At 44.8% G+C, this 22133-nt stretch overlaps 1 protein-coding gene across 1 annotated transcript; it reads right to left on the bottom strand.

Moving 5' to 3' along the window:
• Positions 1–565: 565 nt before the first annotated feature.
• acvr1ba (activin A receptor type 1Ba) lies at positions 566–18839 on the bottom strand. Its single transcript, XM_086038721.1, has 9 exons — positions 18608–18839; positions 7301–7537; positions 6928–7185; positions 5560–5790; positions 4678–4845; positions 4438–4594; positions 3518–3642; positions 3293–3423; positions 566–2035 (listed from the first exon to the last, which is right to left on the bottom strand). Exons 1-9 carry the CDS (start codon positions 18819–18821, stop codon positions 1910–1912), a joined length of 1647 nt encoding a protein of 548 aa, XP_085894847.1. The 5' UTR covers positions 18822–18839; the 3' UTR covers positions 566–1909.
• Between the last annotated feature and the right edge of the window lie 3294 nt (positions 18840–22133).

Here is a 22133-nt window from a genome sequence, read left to right on the forward strand (position 1 = left end):
ATTCATTGCGGATTTGACCTAAATTTTCTACGTTTCATGCAGGCTCTCAGCCTTCACACGCAATTTCTTATAAAAATAAAAAATAAAATTGTGGATACAGTACAACTCAAAAGTCTGTTATCATCCTCAAATGTCGTTTTTTTCATTATTAAAAAAAAAAGAATTCCACAATTGCAGTTCAACATTAAGAAATATTCATGGAATTATTTAGTAACAAAATTGTAATCAAGACAATGTTTTATCATTTTTTTTCTTCAAAGTAGGCTCCTTTTGCCCAGATACCAGTTTTGCACGTCTTGGTATTTTCTATGTCAGCTTTGAGATTTGGATGATGCTTTATGACCTGGAATGATTTTCACTTCGCAGCTATGCATTATCAAGACTTAATACTTTGAATTCCTCGACCTCTTAATGTGGGAGAACAATTAATTTGAAAGCGTTTCATTTCTGAACCTTTGACTGGTATTGTGCATTTACACGCACGGGGTGTGTCTATTCCAGCTATTTTTATTAGTGTATGTAAAAGAATAAATAAAGCAGCATTAGGATTCACGAAGCTAGTCACTTAAGAAAAAAAAGTAATTTATTGTATATCATCTATATACAGTAATCCTGAAAACATTTGCACAACATGGATTTTTCTATCTTGAAATATTACACATGGACAAGATGTCTAATAGCCGCGTATGCATGACAACAAAACAAAACATGACAGGGCCGTTGTACTTCTTGCGTCGTCCCCCCAAACTCTCCGGATGCATGCATGACAGACATGAACCAACGCGGACACAAACATGGACACACAGATTCCTGATCAATGCCTAGGCAGGGCCAAGGACAACAAAATGAATGAAAAACATGCACTTTGGCAGCCATTCCAGGAACTACTTATGACATCATGCATCTTCTTTGTAATCAAACAGGGTCCAGGTGGCTCCCAAAGGTTTTCCAGTGTCAGTGAGAGGAGTTTGCAATCACATCAGCGTTGTTGAACGCTGAAAACGTCTCGCCTGGCTGCAGCAAACATGGGATCAGTAGTACCAACAGATGGGGGGCGGGTATTCGTAACAAAAAAGAACGTCCAGCAGATTTGTTTATTTAAAAAGAAAAAAAAGAAAAAAAACACACACACACACACACAAAGTACCATCACTGTTCACATTGGCGCTTACGGACGGTGGAGTGTTATTTAATTTAAGAAAAAAAGAAAAGGTACCCATCATCAGTAGTGTCGAAAGTCACAAAAGAAAACGCAATTTATGACAAACACGCAATATATAGATATATAGATATATATATATATATATTTTAAAAGAAAATCCAAACATTTGATACGCCACGCGGTCTGACGCGCCGATATCATCACGCCGTTTGGGCGACGCGCCGGTCGCCTCACAGTGTTTGTCCACATCAAGTCAAAAGTCACAAATAAATTAAAAACATTTTTCCCTGCCAGTCCAGTGATTGCCTGCAGGTTGCACAGAGGAAGCTACACATGGTCACTTTTTTTTTTTTTTTTTTCTTTTCTTTTCTCCTATTTCGAGTTAGTGATGGACACCGTGAGAGGATGTGTTTGCAGTCCTTTCACATGGGACTACAAACATGGCCTCCACCTAGCTCTAACATTCACAGCCGTACTGGGTTGGGATGATTTTGGAGTGAATGAAAAATACAAAAAACAAAGCTCAAATTCATGAAAACTGTACAATAGTAGTTCCTGCCATCTGGAAGGTGAAAGGAAAAGTGAGATGGTATTAACAGTGGTAGTGCTGCGGCCCATGACGACGGGAAGGGGTTTGGGGCTTCAGGGTGGGGAAGACACGAGGGCATGGGACAGGCTTGGTGGGTCTCAGTAGTTTTGGCTAAAAAGGTGAGGTAGGCCTTGGCTTGACAACTGGCAGGGCTTCGTTCACATCTTGATGTCCTCCTCCACGCTGAGCTGCGACAGGGTCTTCTTGATGCGCAGCGCCGTCAGACGCGCCGCGCCGTTGGCGTACCAGCACTCACGCATGATCTTGCCCATCACGCGCAGCGACTGCACAACGCGCACACAACGGGGGGGTGGGGGGGGGGGAACTTTGTGTTAGCACACGGCAGGCTTGTTGTAAATCCAGTATCCTTCTGTAAATATTCTCTTTGGTTGATGTTTAGTTTGGCAGTAATTGGTCGCCGTTTGCCGAAAACTATCTGCAGCAGCGCGAGTTTGCGCTCGCAAGTCACAGCAATCTTTTTGGGTCCAGGGGACAAATCTTACTACCAGGAGTACCTTGTAAATGCCAGCGGAATTTTAAATAAGTTACCTATTTTGGAGGGAAAAAAAAAAAAAAAAAGTGTGAATGTCATGATTTGTGTTTGATACTACTATGCCTGCATTAAGTACCTTGAGACTTGTACTGAAACGTTACCATGGCGAAAAACTTCAAACATCATCAACAAGAAAAACTGTGGAACAATAGCTTACATCTAAACAATTTCACATGTTTTGAGAATACTTTAAAGGTCAGGGTGCAAACACTGAAAACTTTTCTGTAGCCCTCCAGAACCTCCTTTACAATTCATCACTGTCATTAAAATGTGATTAGGTCGTTGGGAGACGGCAGTTTAATCAATGAATACAATTCAGAATGTGTCGTTTGGATCTGGCGCCCCCTCATCTTGGGCTTTTTCCGGAGACGTGACGTCACAGTAGCCGGAGGATTCAGTGACTACTAATCACGAGCGGTCTAATAACGCCCCCTTCTGTCGGCTCGCGCGTTCCAAAATCCTCTCATTCCAAAACATCGCTCGCCGTTGAATGTGCTGTGTTTGTAGCGCATGGCAATTGTACCGTCTATGAGCAGTTTAGCTATAATCTACGTGACTTCCGGTGGCAGGAGCCACGATTCCTCGAGCTTCGAAAAAACGCGGAATGAGTGAGTAAAACCCATTTTCTAATCGGTCTGTGGTTGACAACTTGCGGGAAGTGACTTGTGTGCATTATAAAACCTATTAACAATGAGAACGTGAGTTTTAACAGACTCCGAAAAATGTTTGCACCCTGACCTTTAATAATGGTCAACATGTTTGAACACGTTAGAAGAATTGAAGATGAATGAAAAATCATTTTTAAACTACCCATAAATGTAAATACAAAGCGGTATTGTACAAAAGTCTTTGATTTGTTGTTTACTATTCAAGCCTTCGTGGCAGTACAAAATCTCCTCGAATATTTCACATCGAAAGCTCACATTGTTGGGATTGTTAACTACAGTCGGGAAAAACCCGAACGGAGTGCGACTGTCCATTTGTTTACCTCGTAGCTCTGCCACCAGTTGGGCACGTTGGGCCGTAGCTTCTGGTCGCACACCACCTTCCTCATCTCCTCTATGGAGGGGTCAGAGGGCACCAGGTCATAGTAGGGCAGCTGGTACTCCTCGTGGATGCCTGCGAGACAAGCGGCGAGGAAGCGCTCGGATGCGTCCAGGAGCATTTGTGGAAAAGTGGCGCCTGCGTGCGTGGGTGCGCCGGCGTGCCTCACCTCCGGCATTGCAGCGGCGCGCGATCTCCCAGTACACCAGGCCAAGGGCGTAGATGTCGGCACACTTGAAGGAGTCAAAGTGCTTCATGTTGATGCTTTCGTCCAACACTTCTGGAGCCATGTACCTGCCAGAACGCACAGCGTGACGACGCGTTGCTCAAAATGGCACAGCCCGACGATCGTCGTACTTTAGACAGTTTGACAGGACAATTTATTTATTTGTTTGAAAGTCTTTCTTGGAGCAGCGTCAAGGCTAATTGTAGCGACTGATCCATCCCAAGCAACTTTTTTTTTTCTCTCCCCAAAAGTGGCCATCAACTTGAACGGTACGACCATTTTTTCTAATGTTTTGCGTACGACCAGAGAGGAGTCAGGCGGGAAGCAATCATTCAGCCAATCACGCTGAAAATTGCCAGACGTGTGGAGGCCATTTATTCGCCGGAGAGGTGCACAGATAACTAATTGAAATGAAACGATAAATAGTGATCGATCATTTCTTGTGTGATTTAAAATTGTCCGAATCCTTTGGAATCTCAGCCGCTCAACAGTCAAAGCTCCAATTTCTGTCGCCCTCCATGAAAGCAGGCTGAGGATCTTTGTGTCAACAACGATCAACATATTTGCACATTTTCAGACGATACGAACGAAACCCGGAATGGATTTAGAATTCATGTTTGCGCATGTTCAATTTGACATAATGTCCCGTTTTCGAATCAAGGGATGGAAATTAAATTCTGCTTTTTGCAAATAAGATTCAACAACAAAATGATCCACAGATTCATTGGCTAATAAAATGATAGTCAGTTGTAGCCCAAATTTGAAGTCAAAACTGTGACTTATTGACACAACGCTGAACTCGAGCTATCCGTTCCCCAAACGCAAGCAGACGTCTGCTTGTGCGAGAAGGTGGGCCGGCTTACCTTTTGGTGCCCACACGCTGGTTCGGGGCAATATCAATCGTGTCCGTGATGGACTCATGGCGCACGGCCAGGCCGAGGTCGGCGATGGCGCACATGCCGTTTTTCTTCACCAGGATGTTCTTGGACTTGAGGTCGCGGTGCGCGATGCCAGGTTTACCTACGGGGAGGCGCCAAACGCGCGCGTTGAGTTCGTTTCGCACGGGGGCGGCTTCAGTGACGCGAAGGCGGAGCTCGCCTCACCCTGGGTGCCGAGGATCTCCATGTGCAGATGTGCCAAACCGCTGGCGGCCGACAGCGCCAGCTTGATCATGCCCTCGATGGTGACCGAGTAGCGGTTTAGGTAGTCGAAAAGGGAGCCGTGCTCGTGATAGTCGGACACCAGCCACAGCTGAGTCCACGTGCCATTGTCTGAAGAACACACATAATACATTGCTTGGATAAAGGGAAGTCAACCCAAACATTTTTTTTCTCCAGAATATCTTCTATGCAGGCCCACTAGTTGAAACAAAGCATTCTGATTGATGTTGCTTTGGTTGCCACCCGTTTTTGTCCATCTCAGGGGGCGGCCATTTTGTCACATGCTGTCGACTGAAAATGACATCACAGTTGCTCAGGTAACGACCAATCGCGGCTCACCTGTTTTGTGAAGCTGAGCCACGATTGGTCGTTAGCTGAGCCCTGAGCAACTGTGATGTCATTTTTGGTCGACAGGAAGTGGCAAAATGGCCGCCCCCTGAGATGGACAAAAACGGGGGGGATTTTGCTGCTTAATTCATATTCCACAAACGCAAGGTCAATCCGAATGCTGTCTTTAGACTAGTGGGACTGCATAGAACATATTCTTGTCAAGAATCTTTTGGGGTGTTGACTACCACCTTAACAAGTATGTTTGATTGAATTTGTGTCTTTCATCTACACTAAAATTGCATTTTTTGGAAATTGACTTCTGTTCCAAGAAAATTGTTTTGAACTATATAAATAAAATTGTATTGCGTTGTATCTTCAAAATCAGGTGACTCAGACTTGGGTGCAAAAAAAAAATGTCATGGGGAGAAAGTTGATTTCAATCATCTTAACAGGTGTCTGTTGGTATCCATCTTCCTTTTCTCGTCCTTGCCTCACCTTTATTGTCTGCCGCAATGAAGCCCAGGATGTTCTCATGGCGCAACATGATTGTCTGGTAGATCTCAGCTTCTCGAAACCAGGAGCGCTCCTCTCTGGATGAGAAGATTTTCACCGCCACGTCCCCGCCGCGCCACTTCCCTCGCCAGACCTCGCCGAAGCGGCCCTTTCCAATGATTTCCTGCAGCACGATGGTCCTGGCCACAGTCCGCTGCACAAAGAGGGGCAGGCCTGTAGGGGGCAGTGGACAACAAATGAAAACAACATCAACAGCAGAACAGCTACAAAAAAAAAGAAAAGAAAAAAAAAAGAAGTCAAGCATGTTTAAAAAGCCGCTGGAGCGCCACACCACCTCATCTACACGGGAGTGCGCGTTCCCGTCATGGACATGTTTGCACACAGCCCGAGCGGATTACTGTGGAACCGCAAGGTATTTTTACTATTACCCATTGGACCGCAGAGAAAACAACTGCTGCCATGCAAAGTTTCCAGACTTGTAAGATGCCTTTTGACGACCACAAATCACTCTAAGTGTTTAAAATGGTGATAAGACTTCACTGATCTGTGGCTCCAAAGTGTTGCGTGAGGTCACCGTGACCTCCATTTTAAAATCGGCACATCTTTGGAGGATAAAAACGAAGGTGCTGCTCACAAACACATTTACTGAAATTAGTAACTACAGGTTGAGGAAAAGCAGTGATTCTCAACTGGTGGGCGAGTGACACCGAAGTGGGTTGAAAAAATGAATTTCTAAAATGATTTGCATCACAAACATGCAGGAGTTTAGAGGCAGAAGTGTATTTATGTCTCTACGCAGCTATGCTCGTGTTCTGAGGGGAGAAGGCAAACTCACCGCAAAAATAGACCATTACAAGGACGGGGAAAAAAAAAAAAAAAGACTTTTTTTTCTTTCCCGTCCCTCTGGTTTATCACCTACAAAATGGGCGTCCGTCACATAAGCGGAATGCCCAGCTCTGTTAATTCCATCAGACTGTGAGGAGTTGGAAGCTTTGTTATTATGCTAGCATTAGCCTAGCGACCATGAGTTAGCGCGCCGCTTTTCCCCCGTAGGCCGAAATGGTGCATGCTTAGAGTCCTTTATGTTATTGTGGAGCCAAAAAGTCGAGTAGCTGGCAGTAGATCACAAAAAAAAACACTTCGTTTGGGAAAATCTACAACGATAAAAAATGGATTAAACTTAGTCTGGTTTCCATTTTCATTATTTTAACATCATTGCGTTCTGTCATATTTTTTGATGATTAAAGCTAAGCGTGGGCCACATTAACACATGAAAATTATTAAGAACAAACGGGAAGGTTAAAACATTGGTATGCGATGTGATTTTTTTCCCGGTATGCATGCGATTACCAGAGCCTGAGCCGGAGGTAGACATGTCATAGATGAGGTCCTGCAGGGTCTTGTCCTTGGCCAAGTACAGATGGTCACATGACGGGTCCTCCACCTCCAGCCTCTGCCTGTGACTGTAGGCCCTCTGATGATACTGGAACAGGAAAACGCCCACCATGAGCAGCACGCAGAGCAGAAAGACGGGCCCGGCGATGACCGCCACCAGCTCCACGGGACCCCAGGAGCCAGCCGAGCCCGAAAGGTCCTCCTTGGTGGGCACTGGGAGGGGGGGGGGCGGGGGGGGGGGGGGGCGATCAAGCATTAGAGGACGAGGCTCGCTCGTCAGTCTCGCGCGTCGCAAACGTGTCACAAAGCCGATCCCACGGGGCCTCACCGGGGACTTTCAGGTCAATACTGTTGCAGTAGTCGACATAGCAGCAATGAGTGTTGAGTAGGCCCTCGGCACTCAGGCAGTAGAAGGGTTGCCCGGGCGGGACCAGGTTGTCCCTGTTGATGCAGATGCGGACGTGTTGCTCCTTTCCCTGGATGGTGTACGTGGAGGCCATGCAGGCGCCATCCGTCTCACACTCATAGCCCGTCTTCTCGCACGTCGTGCAGTTACAACGAAGAGCTGGAGGGGGAGACGTCAGTGAATCAAACAAGACGTTAGTTAAGAGTTGCCTTCCAAATCAAACCGAAGGCGGAGGGATGTCACGTGCGAACCAACGGCGCGCATTTGCACATTTCGCTTAAATGTAGCCTGTAACAAGGGATTTGACTTATGGGCTCTTTTGGACTGAATTTAAAACGGAGCAGGGATGTAACAATCTCCAATACTCACGGTTCAAATGTGATCACGGTACTCATCTTGCGATATGCTAATTGCTGCAATTGTGTGGTTAAACTCAACAGAGTTGCAGCGAGACTCACGGTGCTGCAAGAAGGTTTCCGGCACAGGTGGGACGCTGAGGAGGAGCTTGCCTTTTCTTACGAGTCGAGACCTTCCTAATCGGCTTCAGTCGTTTTACCACAGGTTTTTGTGAAAAAAATAAAAAAGGCATCTTCAAATCTTATGTTACCGTGGATTTCCATTCAATGTTCCGTTCCAAATGCAGCCCAAAATAGCGACTGTGTTCCTCCACTGCTCGTTGATAGATTACCAATTTGCAAACAATTTGCGAGCCTTTATTTCTGCGGATTCCGGTCAGAGGGGACACTACATCCTCTTTTGGACTGCTAAAATCGACTGGTGCCACGCCGCCATTTTTGGACCGCAAACTTGGGTAGTAATCTGTCCAATTTGAGGTTAATTGTGCTCGATAAAAAAATATGGACCGTCTGATTGTGTACTTGTATCGCTGACATGAGGAAGTGGAGTGCCTGAGTGCCATCATCCTCCAGCAGCACCATGATATCATTCCTTTGTTATCATGACTTTGGATAAACTTTGTGGGGACCGGGGAAGTCCCCGAAGAGTTTGGCTTGGAATTAGTGATTAGAACACCGGCCAAGTTGTGATTTAAGTTGTTCACATTGGACTGGTCTTGTGCACACCCCGTTTGTTGTTTTGCTATTTGCGTGTCTGCACGGAGGCAAAGGTTTTGCCGGGTGGGTCACATCCCCCAATCGTCCAGCAGCGCGGAAAGCTACAACCCGCCATCGGCGCATGTAAAGAGCTCAATTCAAACCGGAGACATTTTTGTCATGTCAGACGCAGAGCAGGACTAAAGTAGTAAGCAGCGGCACCCAGACGGCCATGAAATCAGAGCCGTCGCTGCGGACGGGCCCAAAGAGGCCGGGCGGAGACCGACCTGCCCGCAGGAGAGACAAACTGAAAGCCAACAAGGGCAGAGGGCTCCTGCCAAATCCCCAACGTGGCATTCGGTTTCATTTCTTGCCCTTCTTTGGACCTCCCTGACATCGAGAGAGATACAGCGGGATTTCTATATTTAATATTTACAACGCAACAAATGAGAAGACATTACAAACGTTGACAAGCCCATTTGTATTTCCTCGTAGCTTTTACAAATACTCTGTAGCTTACGCAGCAGTTGATTGCTGGTCACAAGTTGAGCCGTGCTGTACAAAAAGAACCGCTTACGATCCAGGAGGGCAGAAAGGCCGCCTTTCCGGAGGACAAACGTGCTACTGGAAATAAAAACGGAGGTCGGAGACAAAGCGCCCGCGCGCGTTCACCAGCAGTAGTGACGGCGGAGCTCAAGAGGCGGATTGGTTTTGGAGCCAAGTGGGACTTTGAGCCCGAGCTCACATGTTTTCGTTTAGCTCCAGTCAGCCCCAACATGCTCCAACCGAGGTTTGATGCCGGCAAACACGGAGAATATCAGGAGGCGAGTGGGCGCGGGGAACTCGATCCCCGCGGCAACAGCGTGTGGGTCTCGTGGCACAGAAACGAAGAGTGGATCCCTCAAGACTTGGACTGCGGGCCACAAAGCAATAACCAACCGCGACGAGAGTCATTCTTATCTTTATTCTTTTCCAGAGAAGCATGACAGTCAGTTGAAGCTTTAACAATGTCTGGCACAGAGAGAGAAAAGATTTAAGCGCGGCGAGCTTCCACTAATCTTCTGTCTTATCCGGAGGGTCTCTTTAAGCAAGAAGCTCTCACAAGTTGCCTGCTTCAAGTGCGGCTGAGCAGATTTTTCACAACAGTTTTCCAGCCACAGTTGTTCGACATGTGTCATCCATGCCAATGACTACGTTGACAACATGCCGTCAATATTCGGGTTACGGTCAAAATTTCGATTTCGGAAACATTCGGGATAACCACACGGCAAAGTTACTCCCGCGTTTGAAAAACCCGATTTAAACGTCAGCGCACAGACGCCGCGATGCAAACGGACGCCATTCCCACGTATTATTTTCCGCCGTCGATAAAAGATGTTGTATTCGTGCCGCTCGCCACAAGAATAGAGCAGGCGGTTTCTGAATTTCGCCACGATCGCCTCCCTCTTCTTGTGTATTTACTGCAAGTTTGGCACCAGACGTTGCAGACTTATACACGTGTGTCTGTAAACATACCGTGTCATTTTCGCTACAGGGACAAAATAATTTTGAAAATCAAGATTTTCAAGTTGGGCTCGCTACGGCGAGGGTGCCGCGCATACAAGTGCTTCCTCTTCTACAAAGACCAAGACGCCTTGCAGATGCCTTGCGCAGAACGCAAAGCAATGGCTCTTTAGAGTGAGGTAACCCGATCCCGTTTACATGATGCAATATTCAGGTTAGAAAAGGGGTGACCCCGGGGCTCTTAGTCGGGTTTTTTAAAAAAACAAAAAAAACAAATAAGGACATGTTCGGGTTTATGTGTGCACTAATATTGCCTTTAAACACCTGAATACTGGAAATATTTGGGTTTTAAAAGGGTCGTTGAGGACATCTAAATGTAGTCTATGTGACTAATCTATCCTTGAGGAATACTTCTGCTGCACTTTGCAATACAGAAGGTCAACAGGAAAAGGCTTGAATCTTAGCAAATCCCGCAGAGGAAATTGTGTCATCTAAACAAATCACAGCTGAAGAAGCGCTTGTTTTCTACAAGATGACCACTAGAAAGCCATCAAATGGTGTCCCTTTGCGCTTAGTAGTGCCCCCCCTCCCCCGTGGTAAAAAGAGCTTTGAGGTGGCACGCGCGGGCATGGGCAAACATGGCTGAAAGCAGACATTATTGCCTTAAGTCACTCGCTGATGGTTTGTGGTCAACCCAAAGTTTGTTTTGTGGAAGACTGCACTCAAGGGATGGACCGGTGTGGGGAAAAGACAGACATTGGTGCTAAAAGGGGACCAGCGAACCAAAAAGGACTAAAACCAAACGCCGCCGCTCCACAATGGATCCAAAGCAGCTCCACTCGAAGGAATCATCAACATCACAGAGCCAAGTAGAGAGGCCTGATGTGCCCGACCGGGCGTTTTTTTTTGGGGGTGAACTCTGCTCTTGTATGCACATTATTGTTGGTCTTTACACTAGTGCTTTGTGCCGAGATTAAGACGACATGAGGAGGGATTGGAGCGGCCCCGCTTGAACAAAGAGCCGGGCAGTGGAGGGGGAGGGGAGGAAGGGCGCCGTGCAGCGGACCGCCATGCAACAACCCCAATATTTGAGCGCCAGACAGGGTGGGGGGCAGGGCTGGACAATATAAAAGGAGGGGCGGGAGTAATGAGCGGGACTTTACTGGGGCCTCCAGCTGCGATGGGGGTCCGCCCAAGGGACCAGCTGTGAGCGTCATTAAAACCCAGTCTAGACTTTGACTTACCGGAGGGTGGGGGCAAGCAACAGGAACAAGGGAACAGTGAAGTTAAAAAAAAAAAAAAAAAAAAAAAAGGGGAGAACACATCAGGCTGTGTGTTTGTCAAGTTCCTATCATTCCGTGCATGCTGAGGCAGGAAATGACAAATGGAAGTGAGGAAGGGATTAATAAAACACGGTTGCCCAAACTAGTTCTGCCCCAATTTGGACCAGACAGCAAACCGCAGCATAGTTCCATTCATCTTATCGACACACAATGCGCCCCGTTGACTCCATTGTACGTAGACTGACGCGACTGCATTCATGTGTTGTGTCAAAAGTGAGACGCGCAAAGCACACCAACACTGAGCATGCGTGCGAAGAGCGCAGCAGCACCATTACCCAAATGTACCGACTGAAATTCAATCGCTACAGATACCAGACAGAGTTGATCAAGACAAACAGTCGCCACCCGACAGCGCAACACACAAAACACACACGCGCGCGCGCGCACGCACCATCACGGACAAATGCATCTGAATCAATGCTCCGGGAAAGAGGAAAGTCATTACCTTTGTCTGCATCTTGGACTCAAATTATTGATCAGATTCTCAAGTCGAGTCCCGTGACTGCAGCAACCTCCACCACACAACTATTACAATCACTACTACGTCGTCATTGTGGCTATCGTTTGCAGCTGTCCGTTCAAGTCAATCGGTCCGTCGTGGTACAGTATTCGACGTGCCAGTATCAAAACTCTCTCACGTCTCAAATGTACTGTATCTAAAAACATTTCCTTTTTGGGGTGAAGGCTTGCAACAGCGTCAAGAACAACTTAAGACGTTTGTTACTTTGTGTTCAGAGCAGACAACCTTTTGTTTTCAACAGTTTTTCGACAGACAAGTGTAAAAGTGCCACAGGGTACGAGTTGCGTCTGAAGGCTTCCCAGACGGGTCCCACAAAAGGCACATTTCAGACCCAAACTACGGCTTTGATGCCTTCTATGCGTTTGCTTTGACACCGATGCCCTGAGCGACCGACAACGTCGCCATCCTCGAGCAACTGTCCCGCTCACCCGATCGGCTTGGTGTAAATTGTTGTCGTCTTTGCCAAGTTCAAGGGGGTTGTCAAGGGGATCCATCTCCAAATATATCTTTTGTGAAACCAGCCCTGGAACTTTTACGACACGCCTAATATGTGTGATTGACACATGAGGGTCAAAACCGGGTCAAATTAATATTTACATAAAGAAAAAAGCAAATTTACAGTTGAATTTGAACAAGTTAGCTGCGGGCTTCTTTCGCTACCAAATTAATGATGGACTTTAAATTTTTAAGCCTCGCCGGTTGTCTCCCTAATTTGTCTAAATCATAATTTTTGGTTTGTTATGAGGAGTGGGTCAATGCTGCTAAACAATATTCAAGGCCGCCCTGGGTGAACTCGAAGTGTTTTCCACAGTGTCATAATCGGAAAACTGAACCATAGCCTTGAATCGAGACTTACAGAGTACCAACAACAGTTTCTTCCGATACGTGAAAGCAACACTGCTCAGAGGAATGAAATGCATGGCATGCTGCTCACCCCTAAACTTCAACAGTTAAATCGCCAACGCAGAAAGACGTCAAACCTCCCTCCGCCCATCACGAAGGTTCCCACCCGCGAGAACGGCAGCATCGGTCTACATGCCGACGAGGTTTGGTACTGTACAAAAAGTCGTTTAACGCAGGTGGATATTCCACATCAGTCTGTAAAATTCTATAGTTACGTAGCCGAGAAAAATTAGTCTATCACAGAACGAAAACAGATTGAACATCCCTACAAAGAGAATTGCAGGTGCCAAATGAAGACCCCCCCCCCCAGATATGAACTCCCATTGCTACTGGATCTATCTGGTCAATGTTCCGCATTTGAATTAATGGTATGGAGCAGAGGCTGCTTCTGAGTGAAATTGTGGGTCCTGCGGTGATAGTATCCCCTTGTGGTGCAGTTTCAGTAATAGCGGCGTCGGGTCAGTCACAGTGCACGCCGTCTGCTGCAGCAATTAAGGCCCAGAAGCCTCCGGGCCCAACGGAGGTCATTATTGACACTGGACTACCTCACACTTGACCTAAATCTGTGGCGCTCGTACAAGATCAGAAATCAGTGGTAAACACCAACTGCAAAAAAAAAAGGAATAAAAAAAAAAAAAAAGATGGCTTAAGACCATGCAGACATGTAGTTAACATTGAAACTGAAATAAGAGGCATCAACACTGGATGCACAGAATCATCATTGTAGCCAATAAGCTTCCAACTGTTCCTCAAACATTCCCTGTGTTGTAATCAAATGGGCAGCCGCTCCCATCTAACACACCAATGTGTCCAAATTTGAAAAATCGGCACGTAAAGTGAAGAGGAGTAATAATAATGGCAAATGTCAAGCTGTAAGGCTGCTCATCCTGCTTGCTTCCCCGGCTGGCGAAATGCTATGCGCTAGGCTAACTTGTTCCGCACCAGCTACCGGCTATGGCTAGCTAGGTAGTTCGGCTAAACATTTTTTTTTAATATTAGCTTGGCTAGGTGACTACAGTATATAACCCATTCAGACATACAATACTAAGTTTAATTTTATATCACGATGTATACTGTTGAGTCCACTACAAAGAAATATGAAAAGAAATCAAATATATATTTTTGCCAATTACCTATGACGCAGCCTACATTTCCATTCATTTGCAAATGATGTTGTTACACAAACATAAAACCAAGTAAAACAACCGTCTTGTGTTTTCTGTTAAAGAACGCACAAAAAAATGACACTGGTCAACAGCAAATTTCTTTCAATGATGGCTTTGTGTCCCAATAAACGTATTTTTGATACGGATCTAAAAAATGGCTTTATTTTCCATCACGTAGGTTTGAGATATTTTCATGTTTCAAGTTTGACCTATAAAAGCTTGCGCAATACGGATTGTCCCAAGTGGTTTAATTTAGAGCTATGGCATTGGAGAAAACAATTTCACCTGCTGCTGAACACAACCCTTCATTCATAAATATATTCCTATTTACATATATTATAAAAACCTAAATAAACAGCGCAACAACAAAAAATTTTTAGAAAAGTTTACTTATATCACTGATTTAAACATTTTAAGAAAATGTGCCGACCGGTGTTTTCTTTCGAGCGCTTCTGACACGCAGGAAGTCATTATCACGAGTGACCTTAGGAAACAAACGTAAACGTCGAAGTGCAACTCTGCTCAAGCACTGTGGCAGTGATATGGGAGCGAGCCACTCCCCGCCTCGCAGCTGTGTGGCTGATCGAGCCGAGATCGAATTGCAAGTGTGTCGAGTGCACACAAAGCGGACTGCGTCATGCCAGCATGCAACAAGCATAACTCGCTCCTAATCTGAATGAAGTCAACAACACGTCACTTGCCAAAGCACTCAGTGAAAAAATATTGCCCAAAAAAAAAAAAAAAAAAAAAAAAAACCACGACACTCTCACCATAACCTCGCAATCTGCTTGGACTGAGCGACTTTCAGGTTGGTCTGGTTTCAAACATTATATTGCCTAATTCTTTGGCGGGTGCGCTAACGAACCACACCGACTTGTGGGCCCCCTTTCACTCAAGACCCGGCCAGCTGGACAAACTAATCACCCCCCTTTTTCCACATCCACCCCCACGCTCACACGTCACTGTCAATGTTGGAGTGCCCATGGCCAAATAACATTAAAAAAAAAAAAAAAAAAAAAACACCTGACGGCTGTGACATCATTTCTGCAAAATGTGCAGCAACTGATCAAGCCTGTTGCACAATTGGGCGGGGGCACTTTCATCAACTGATCAGCCATTTCCAAATTTCAGGTCACAAAACAGGTCCTGGGTCAGTTTTCATTTCTGTGTGTTGTCAAGCAAGTACATTTTTTTTGGACAAAGCAAAGTTTTGTATGACTTGCTTATTTGAATTACGGTAGTTACTTGAAAGAGTCAGAAACATTCGGAACAGCTCTCAATGATGAAGAGCTTGTTGTACCACGACAAGTAGTAGCAGCCAAGTAGGGGTGAAAAAAAATCCTCCACAACAACAAAAAAATAAAAAAAACTAACAGAGGAAAAAAAAACTATTCTACTGCTCTTCTCACATTGCACTAGTTATTCGTTTTACATCATTTTTAGAGCAAAGGACGCCATTTCATGTCACGGTAATTTTGATGCATCCATTTGGAGAGGCGCTGGGAATTTCTGCCCATACGAGTTCAATATATAGTGGATATACAGGTGGATATTTTTAACTGTAATTTGTCAGCAAATCCGAGTAACATACAAAACAAAAGTGTGAATTTTGACATTAAATTATTGCACTCTAATTTGAAGGCGTTTTTTTTTTAACCAGATTTTCTATAGGTGATCTTTTTGCCGATATTGCTTGCCAAAAACATGGGAATGACTTGAGACTTGAAATCTAAGTGACTGGCCTTGAACTACTCGACAAGTCATCTTGTTTATAGTTTGAAATCTGAATTTTAACACAGTTTGCCTTTCAAGGAAAGAAAGCAAGAAAGAAAGGGGGGGAAAAAAAGTGTTTTTGTTTCATTCACACCAACCTGTCAAGTAGCTCCAAAAAAAAATGAAAAAAATATTTTATTATCACTCCAGCATTGTGACTGAGTAATATTTTAGGACTTAACTTACAACTTGCTTGAAACTTAGTGGTGACTTGACTTGAGACTTATATGCGTGTGACTTTCTCCCACCTCGGTCGAGCAGCTCTTTGAAAACATGTTTCAGATATCCTTCCTGTGTGTTAAGGTCTAGATAGACCAATCCGACGTCGGAGGTTGTGAAGAGTATGATTGCGCCGTCTGATTGTTGTAGTGACCACCGTCGTAGCGTCAAAGCCCCTCAGGAAGCGTCTGGCGGGCGTTTCAGCATGTTGAATCGGCGTCGTGAGTCGTGACATTTGGTCACTCTGATTGGCTGTTAGCTAGCAAATCAGCGCTCGGCTCAGCGCACCAGCGGAAAGTGACAAATGCGGATAAACAGTGAGCACGCCTTTGCTGCCTTAATCTTCTTTACAGGTACAAGAGCGAGGGTTGACAATGTAAGTGTTTCACGATACTGTGTCAAGAACGTGAGTGAGTGTTTACTTCGCGCGAAAAATATAGCTGAAGGCATTGTTTACGTTTTTATAATCCGCCCCCGGCCAATAGCTTTCCGGGTGGCTTTTTCTAACCATGAGGAATAGTGACTACCGCCGCCGATGGAATGGAAGGGTATTACATCTCACGCATGGGCAGAAGGTACTTTTATGGTCATCGTCGCTGTCTGTCTTGCGGTGCATTTTTCCAGTGTGATATGCCGACAGCCGGCCCGACGCCACAGGGGGGTAAACGGTTGGCCAACGCCGGATTGGTCTATCAAGCTCTTTAAACTTTGATGCCGGAAAAAAAAAAATCCCACAAGTCTCCTTTTTCAACAAGGGAAAAAGTTGTAAGGCTCACGGATCGCTCACAACAACAACGTGGGAAGTTCACGTAACTTTGCCTGCACTGACGGCTCCCTCAAAAAAATCCTAAATGTTCTTTTTGTTATAGTTGCTTTTTATAGTACAAATTCCTTGCGTGTTTTTACATACTTGGCTAAGGATAATGATTTGGATTTTGAAGAAAATAGTTAACGTTACAGTTACATTAGTCACATCTTGGAATATTCAACAGTTAAGTGACTTTTCTTATTTTGCTTTTCTAATCCTCCTTTGCAATGTTCTGATGCGGGTCATGTGGACATTTATATTTAGAATGTACAACAGGCACTCAAAATGAACTCTGGACTGCAAATGGTTCTCTAGCTAAAGCTCATTTAGACAAAATGCAAGATGCCCAACATGCTCATTTCATGATTGCACTGTCTTAAAAACATGAATAATAGCTAAAATTTGAAAATTTCCCCACTGTGGGATCAATAAAGGCATTCTTATCTTATCTTATAAAAAGGGGACATGAGACAAGAGAATATGATAGAAAGAGGATCTAGCTTCAAAGTGGAGAGGACGACACTGAAGTGTAGATAAAAACACCAGCACATGGGGTTTAAATATTACCATGATCAGTTTAGTGGCAAGTCGCAACAAGGGGAAACACCTTGCACAGATTAAACTCAGTATGGCGTTGCACAACCAATACATTGTGAAAACTTTGAAGAGATCCTCGCTTGTTTGCAGTGTTGGAATCGAGTATTCTTAAGATTTTTTAGATATTTTTCACATGACTTTTTATTTTTACTCCCTACTTTTATAAACAGCACTGTGCTTTCCACTCCTTACATTAGCGAAATAGGCTCAGTACCTTTTTCAAGGTTCGCGGATGACGGCGTGATACAAAAATTAAAAAAAGAAAACTAGCTTCTCTAACAATTGCGCCACTTATCCACATCGACCATGACGGAGCGACTGACGAACAATTCAAAGACCAAGAGGATGGCATAAATGATGGCTCAGCAGAGTCAGAGAAGCAAGATATTCTGCATATTGTGACTTGAGTAAATGAGTTGATTCAGTACTTGACTAAAGTACATCTGCCAGGCTGCAAGCTTCTGTTGTTAATGCTCACTACTTAAGTAAAGCGTTTGTGAGGGTTCGCGGTGGGCTTCTGCTATCATCTGCAGGCAGCAGCAGAAGGCGAGACCAGACCGGAGAAGCGCCTCTAAAGACCTCCACTTGCCACATTTCCATCACAATACAGCCAGACTTGAACTGTGACTCCTGTCTGGGGTTTGTGAATACACGGCGGTCGTCAGCCTACGCCAGCTTTAACCCAGCGGGCGAGCAGCCTTTTCACTCCTTTACAAATGGACACCAATGCAATAGCTGCCAGTGTTTACTCCTAAACAACACATTTCAGACACTTAAGTAGGTTAGGCCTCCATTCTGAAAACCCCTATTAAAGCACATTGAGCACGTGAACGAGGGAGCTGAGTCGTTAGCAAGCCCAACACACAAAAACACTTTGCCTTTGCGATTGTCTCATAAATAAGGCACGAATGGGAGGTAAACTCCATCTTGTCCCGTACACGTCCTACACACCACGTCCATGTATAAATAAATAAACACACGGTTATCTTGTTAGCTAGCAGGCGCTCCAACGTAAACAAGCAGCAGCACCATGTTGTTGGGCTTTAGCTGCCCGCTCCAGTTAGCACAAGTACTCGGGAAGGTGTCGGCAAACTAGCAAAATATTCCCAATCACTGTGAAGAGCAGCGCCCCCCCCCCTTTTTTTTTTCTTCAAAAATGTACTTTTATTTTTATTTTATAGGTCAGCGCTCGCTGATCGACGTGGTTAACCAAATCCCCTCCAGGGCACAGCGGCGGCGCCATGGCGAGGAACGAACGACAACACAAATATCAAGCACGCACACACGGTGGAAAAAGCGAGCAAGACAAAAGGCGAAACTGTGTCGGGGCTCGGCTCAAACTTACCGTTCGCGACAGCCAGCAGCCCGAGCAGGGCCAGCAACGCTCGGCCAGTGTGCTTCACAGCCATTTCTTGCACATTGCCATCGCTTCGCACGCGAAACACGAGAAAAGTAGACCGGCTGCAACGCAACGCAAAGCAACTCAACGCAACCACAGTCCGACCGCACTCGCCATACACTCCACACACACACGCACGCACGCGTACACACACGAACATCCACGCGCACAGCGAGCTAGGCCCGTGACGTATTTAAAGGGGCAGTGCCCGTTTAAAGGGGAGGTCCGCGTGTCCTCCTCCGAGGTCAACAGCAGCACGTTGATGACCGCCGCTCACATAACGTGCTGGAAAAGAAATGACATTATTTATTCATTGAAACTACGACTGTTTTTATTCCACCTCCGACAAGAAGGGTGCGTGTTCATGCATTTGTGACTACGTTGGTGTGAGTGTGTGTGTTTGGGATTGCATAAAAGCCGCTGAACTCATTTTCCCTTCGAGGATGGCGAGGGGGAGGGCAATGGCCGGGAAGGAACCCTCACAATAAGGCTGGCGCCGATATGGATCAAGCTGCGATCATTTTCCTGTGATCATTATGCAGGAATTCCAGGACCACCATTCATTTGAGTTTTTTTTCTCACATTTTTATTATGTTATATATATGATATATTCCTCATTTTAAAATCGGCAGCATGGTGGAATAGGGGTTAGTACGTCACAGTTCTGAGGGTGTGTGTCAGGTGTGTTGCAGCAGGTAGACATGCAAAGAAAGTATTCCTCAGAGGAGGTCTCACTTGAATCATTGTCATGTTTGGCCGTTTGATTCAACACAAATTGCCTACAAATCAAATGGGAAGCCAATACTAGATGATAATGTCATTCAATTTTCCTTCCAGAACATCATGAAGTATGATATTTTGGGGTTTGTTTTTGGTAGAGAATGTAGCCACACCTTTATATCATGAATTCAGGTTAATACACTGAGAGAAAAAGAGAGTGAATGGTAAAAGAAATCTGCCCGATGTAAACACATTCATTTAGAAATCATACAGTTTTTCATTAGAAATGCGTTCCTTTCATGCATTATTCAGTGGTTCGTAATTTACTTCCAGACTGAGCCCCAGGAGCATGTTTGATTTGAAAAAAAACCCAAACCAAAACAAAAGAAAACATCAAAATGAAAAGAGTTTTTGCCGCTAATTGTTCAACACTATTTATAGTTGGTGAAATTATGCTTTAATTGAGTCATTTATAATGTAAAAAAAAAAAAAAAACAACAACAACAACAACGATGGGAAACAGGAGAAGATTCAAAAACACTGTAGCAAATATATTAGACATGTAATTTAGTATCACATTTTTTTTCCTTCTTCTTTTGAATGAGTAGGATTGAAGGCAGCATGGGAGAGACTGTGACTGGCTGAGGCCTCTGATGGGGCCTCCTTGCCTCAGGTCTTGAGGCGACACTTTATGTTCTTTCGATCTCTGTGACTGATCATCAATTCTGCAGCTTTGGGCCACTAACCAACCAGACATGTAATCTGGCTTCCATCAGCAGTCCCTTGATCCAGTTCCCGGAGGACCAATTTGGATGGATAAAAAAAATAAAATAATGTTGCATCTGCTTGCAGCACCAAAGATGAAAATAACAAAGTGAGTATGCTGCTGCTTTGGCCATTGGGAACACGAGCACGAGAATGCAACAGAGCTCAGATGAGTCAAAGCGTGTGGTCAAACATAAGTCTTCTCGCATTGAGAAATTCTGTCCACTCTCTATGTCAGTGGTGTCCAAACTATGACCCGGGGCCATTTGTGACCCGCCATTCATTTTTCAGTGGCACTCGGCATATCCTAAAAATGACATTTGACATGGCCTCGAAAAAAAAATAGGTGCCACTACTATCAATAAATTGATTCACATTGGTTGCCAGCCAATCACAGGGCACACAGAGACAAACAAACATCCGCACTCACAATCACACCTAAGGGCAATTTACAGTGTCCAATTAACCTACCATGCATGTTTTTGGAATGTGGGAGGAAACCACAGAACAAATAAACTATTTATGACTAAAATAATAATTAAAAAAAAAAATCTTCAAAGTGCTGGCGAACGATCATTCATTTGTAGGAGCAAAAAATGTTTCTTCCACATTTTGCTGTGTCAAGGTCCGATTTATCAACATATCTCATTACTCATTGTTGGAGCCACTTTCTGAAAGCAGTCGTATTTTTGTGTGAATCACTTATTTTTGTTTGTGGTATGAAAGTACATCGTTTTGTTATAGTTGAAATAAATGAATGTAGAAGTTGTACCTTTGTTGTACTGTAGTTAAGTTCAGTTGTTGAAGTCTTGACCTTTATGTGCTCATTTTTGTTTAGTATGCCCCTAAATGGCCAGGTATGGATAGTGCATTTAGAGGTGTGCTCTCTTTGGTGAGGTCAAGGGTTAAAAGCAAGATGGCCACCTTAAGTCAGTGGTGTGTGTGTGTGTGTGTGTGTGGATGGATGGGTGTGTGTGTGTGGACAAAGAGCTAGGCATGCAAGCAGTCCTCGGTTCGATCAGGTTTTTCAAGTTCAGCATTATCTGAAAGCATAATTTGGACATTAGAAAGGATAATTTGGACATTTGGAAGCAACTACAACTTGACTTGGACCTCCTCGCCTGAACAATCAAATGGTGAGTTAAGCCTCGCTGAGACCTGTACCTGCCCTTGAAATTTATTGAAAAATGGCTCAAACGCTCATCCTCAACTGTTTTAAAAATGCTCATCGTAATTTTGGCTTGGTTTGCTCTTGTTTATGTTCTGAATGTGGGGATGGGATTAGGTTAAAGCAGGGGTGCTCAATCCCGGTCCTCTAGAGCCCCTATCCAGCCTGTTTTCCACCTCTCCCTGCCTGCAACACACCTGATTTAAATGATCCGCTCATCACCAAGTTTTGCACAAGCCTGATGACGATTGTGATCATTTGTATCAAGTGTGTTCAGGTAGGGAGAGATGGAAAACAGGCTGGATAGGGGCTCTTGAGGACCGGGATTGAGCACCCCTGGGTTACAGGGTGGATCTGTAGTCTAATGGGATATAGGCCACACTAAAATGTTGTTGTTTTTTTTAAAATCCCAAATAATTTTTCTTATCACCTTTCACAGAAAAGTGCGATGCAAGAATAACTTTAAAGTAACTAAACAATAGAGAAATGCTTGCCTGACTGAATTTAGTCTATTTCGTAAAAGTTGAAGCATTTTAAAGTGGCCCCTTCATGCTTGATTTTTTTATGAATGCGGCCGTCAAACAAAAACGTTTGGACATGCCAGCTCTATATGTTTCGACGACAACAAATGTCCTCACACTCCCGTGGGAGAAGCAAAACACATGAGAGGGGAACAGAGGCAGAAGTGAACTCACAGGCGGCCAGTCAGGCCTCTGGGACACTCCGATAGCCAAACCCCCCCTCACAGTTTTAAAAATAACCAGCTCTTCATCTGACTGACCAGACAGATGGGGTTTGACGGACTATTAAGTCTCTGGA

This window comes from Filicampus tigris, chromosome 1 (assembly GCF_054856515.1).
Source record: "Filicampus tigris isolate MCC_2025a chromosome 1, RoL_Ftig_1.0, whole genome shotgun sequence".
Taxonomy (NCBI): Eukaryota; Metazoa; Chordata; class Actinopteri; order Syngnathiformes; family Syngnathidae; genus Filicampus; species Filicampus tigris.

Excerpts from the sequence above, each read along its gene's own strand:
- acvr1ba (XM_086038721.1), bottom strand. The coding sequence starts at position 18,821 with ATGTTCGTGTGTGTACGCGTGCGTGCGTGTGTGTGTGGAGTGTATGGC. Across the intron at positions 5,791-6,927 it reads TACCTCCGGCTCAGGCTCTG|GCCTGCCCCTCTTTGTGCAG; the intron begins GTAATCGCATGC and ends TGCCCCCTACAG. Across the intron at positions 2,036-3,292 it reads ACTGGTGGCAGAGCTACGAG|TCGCTGCGCGTGATGGGCAA; the intron begins GTAAACAAATGG and ends CGCGTTGTGCAG.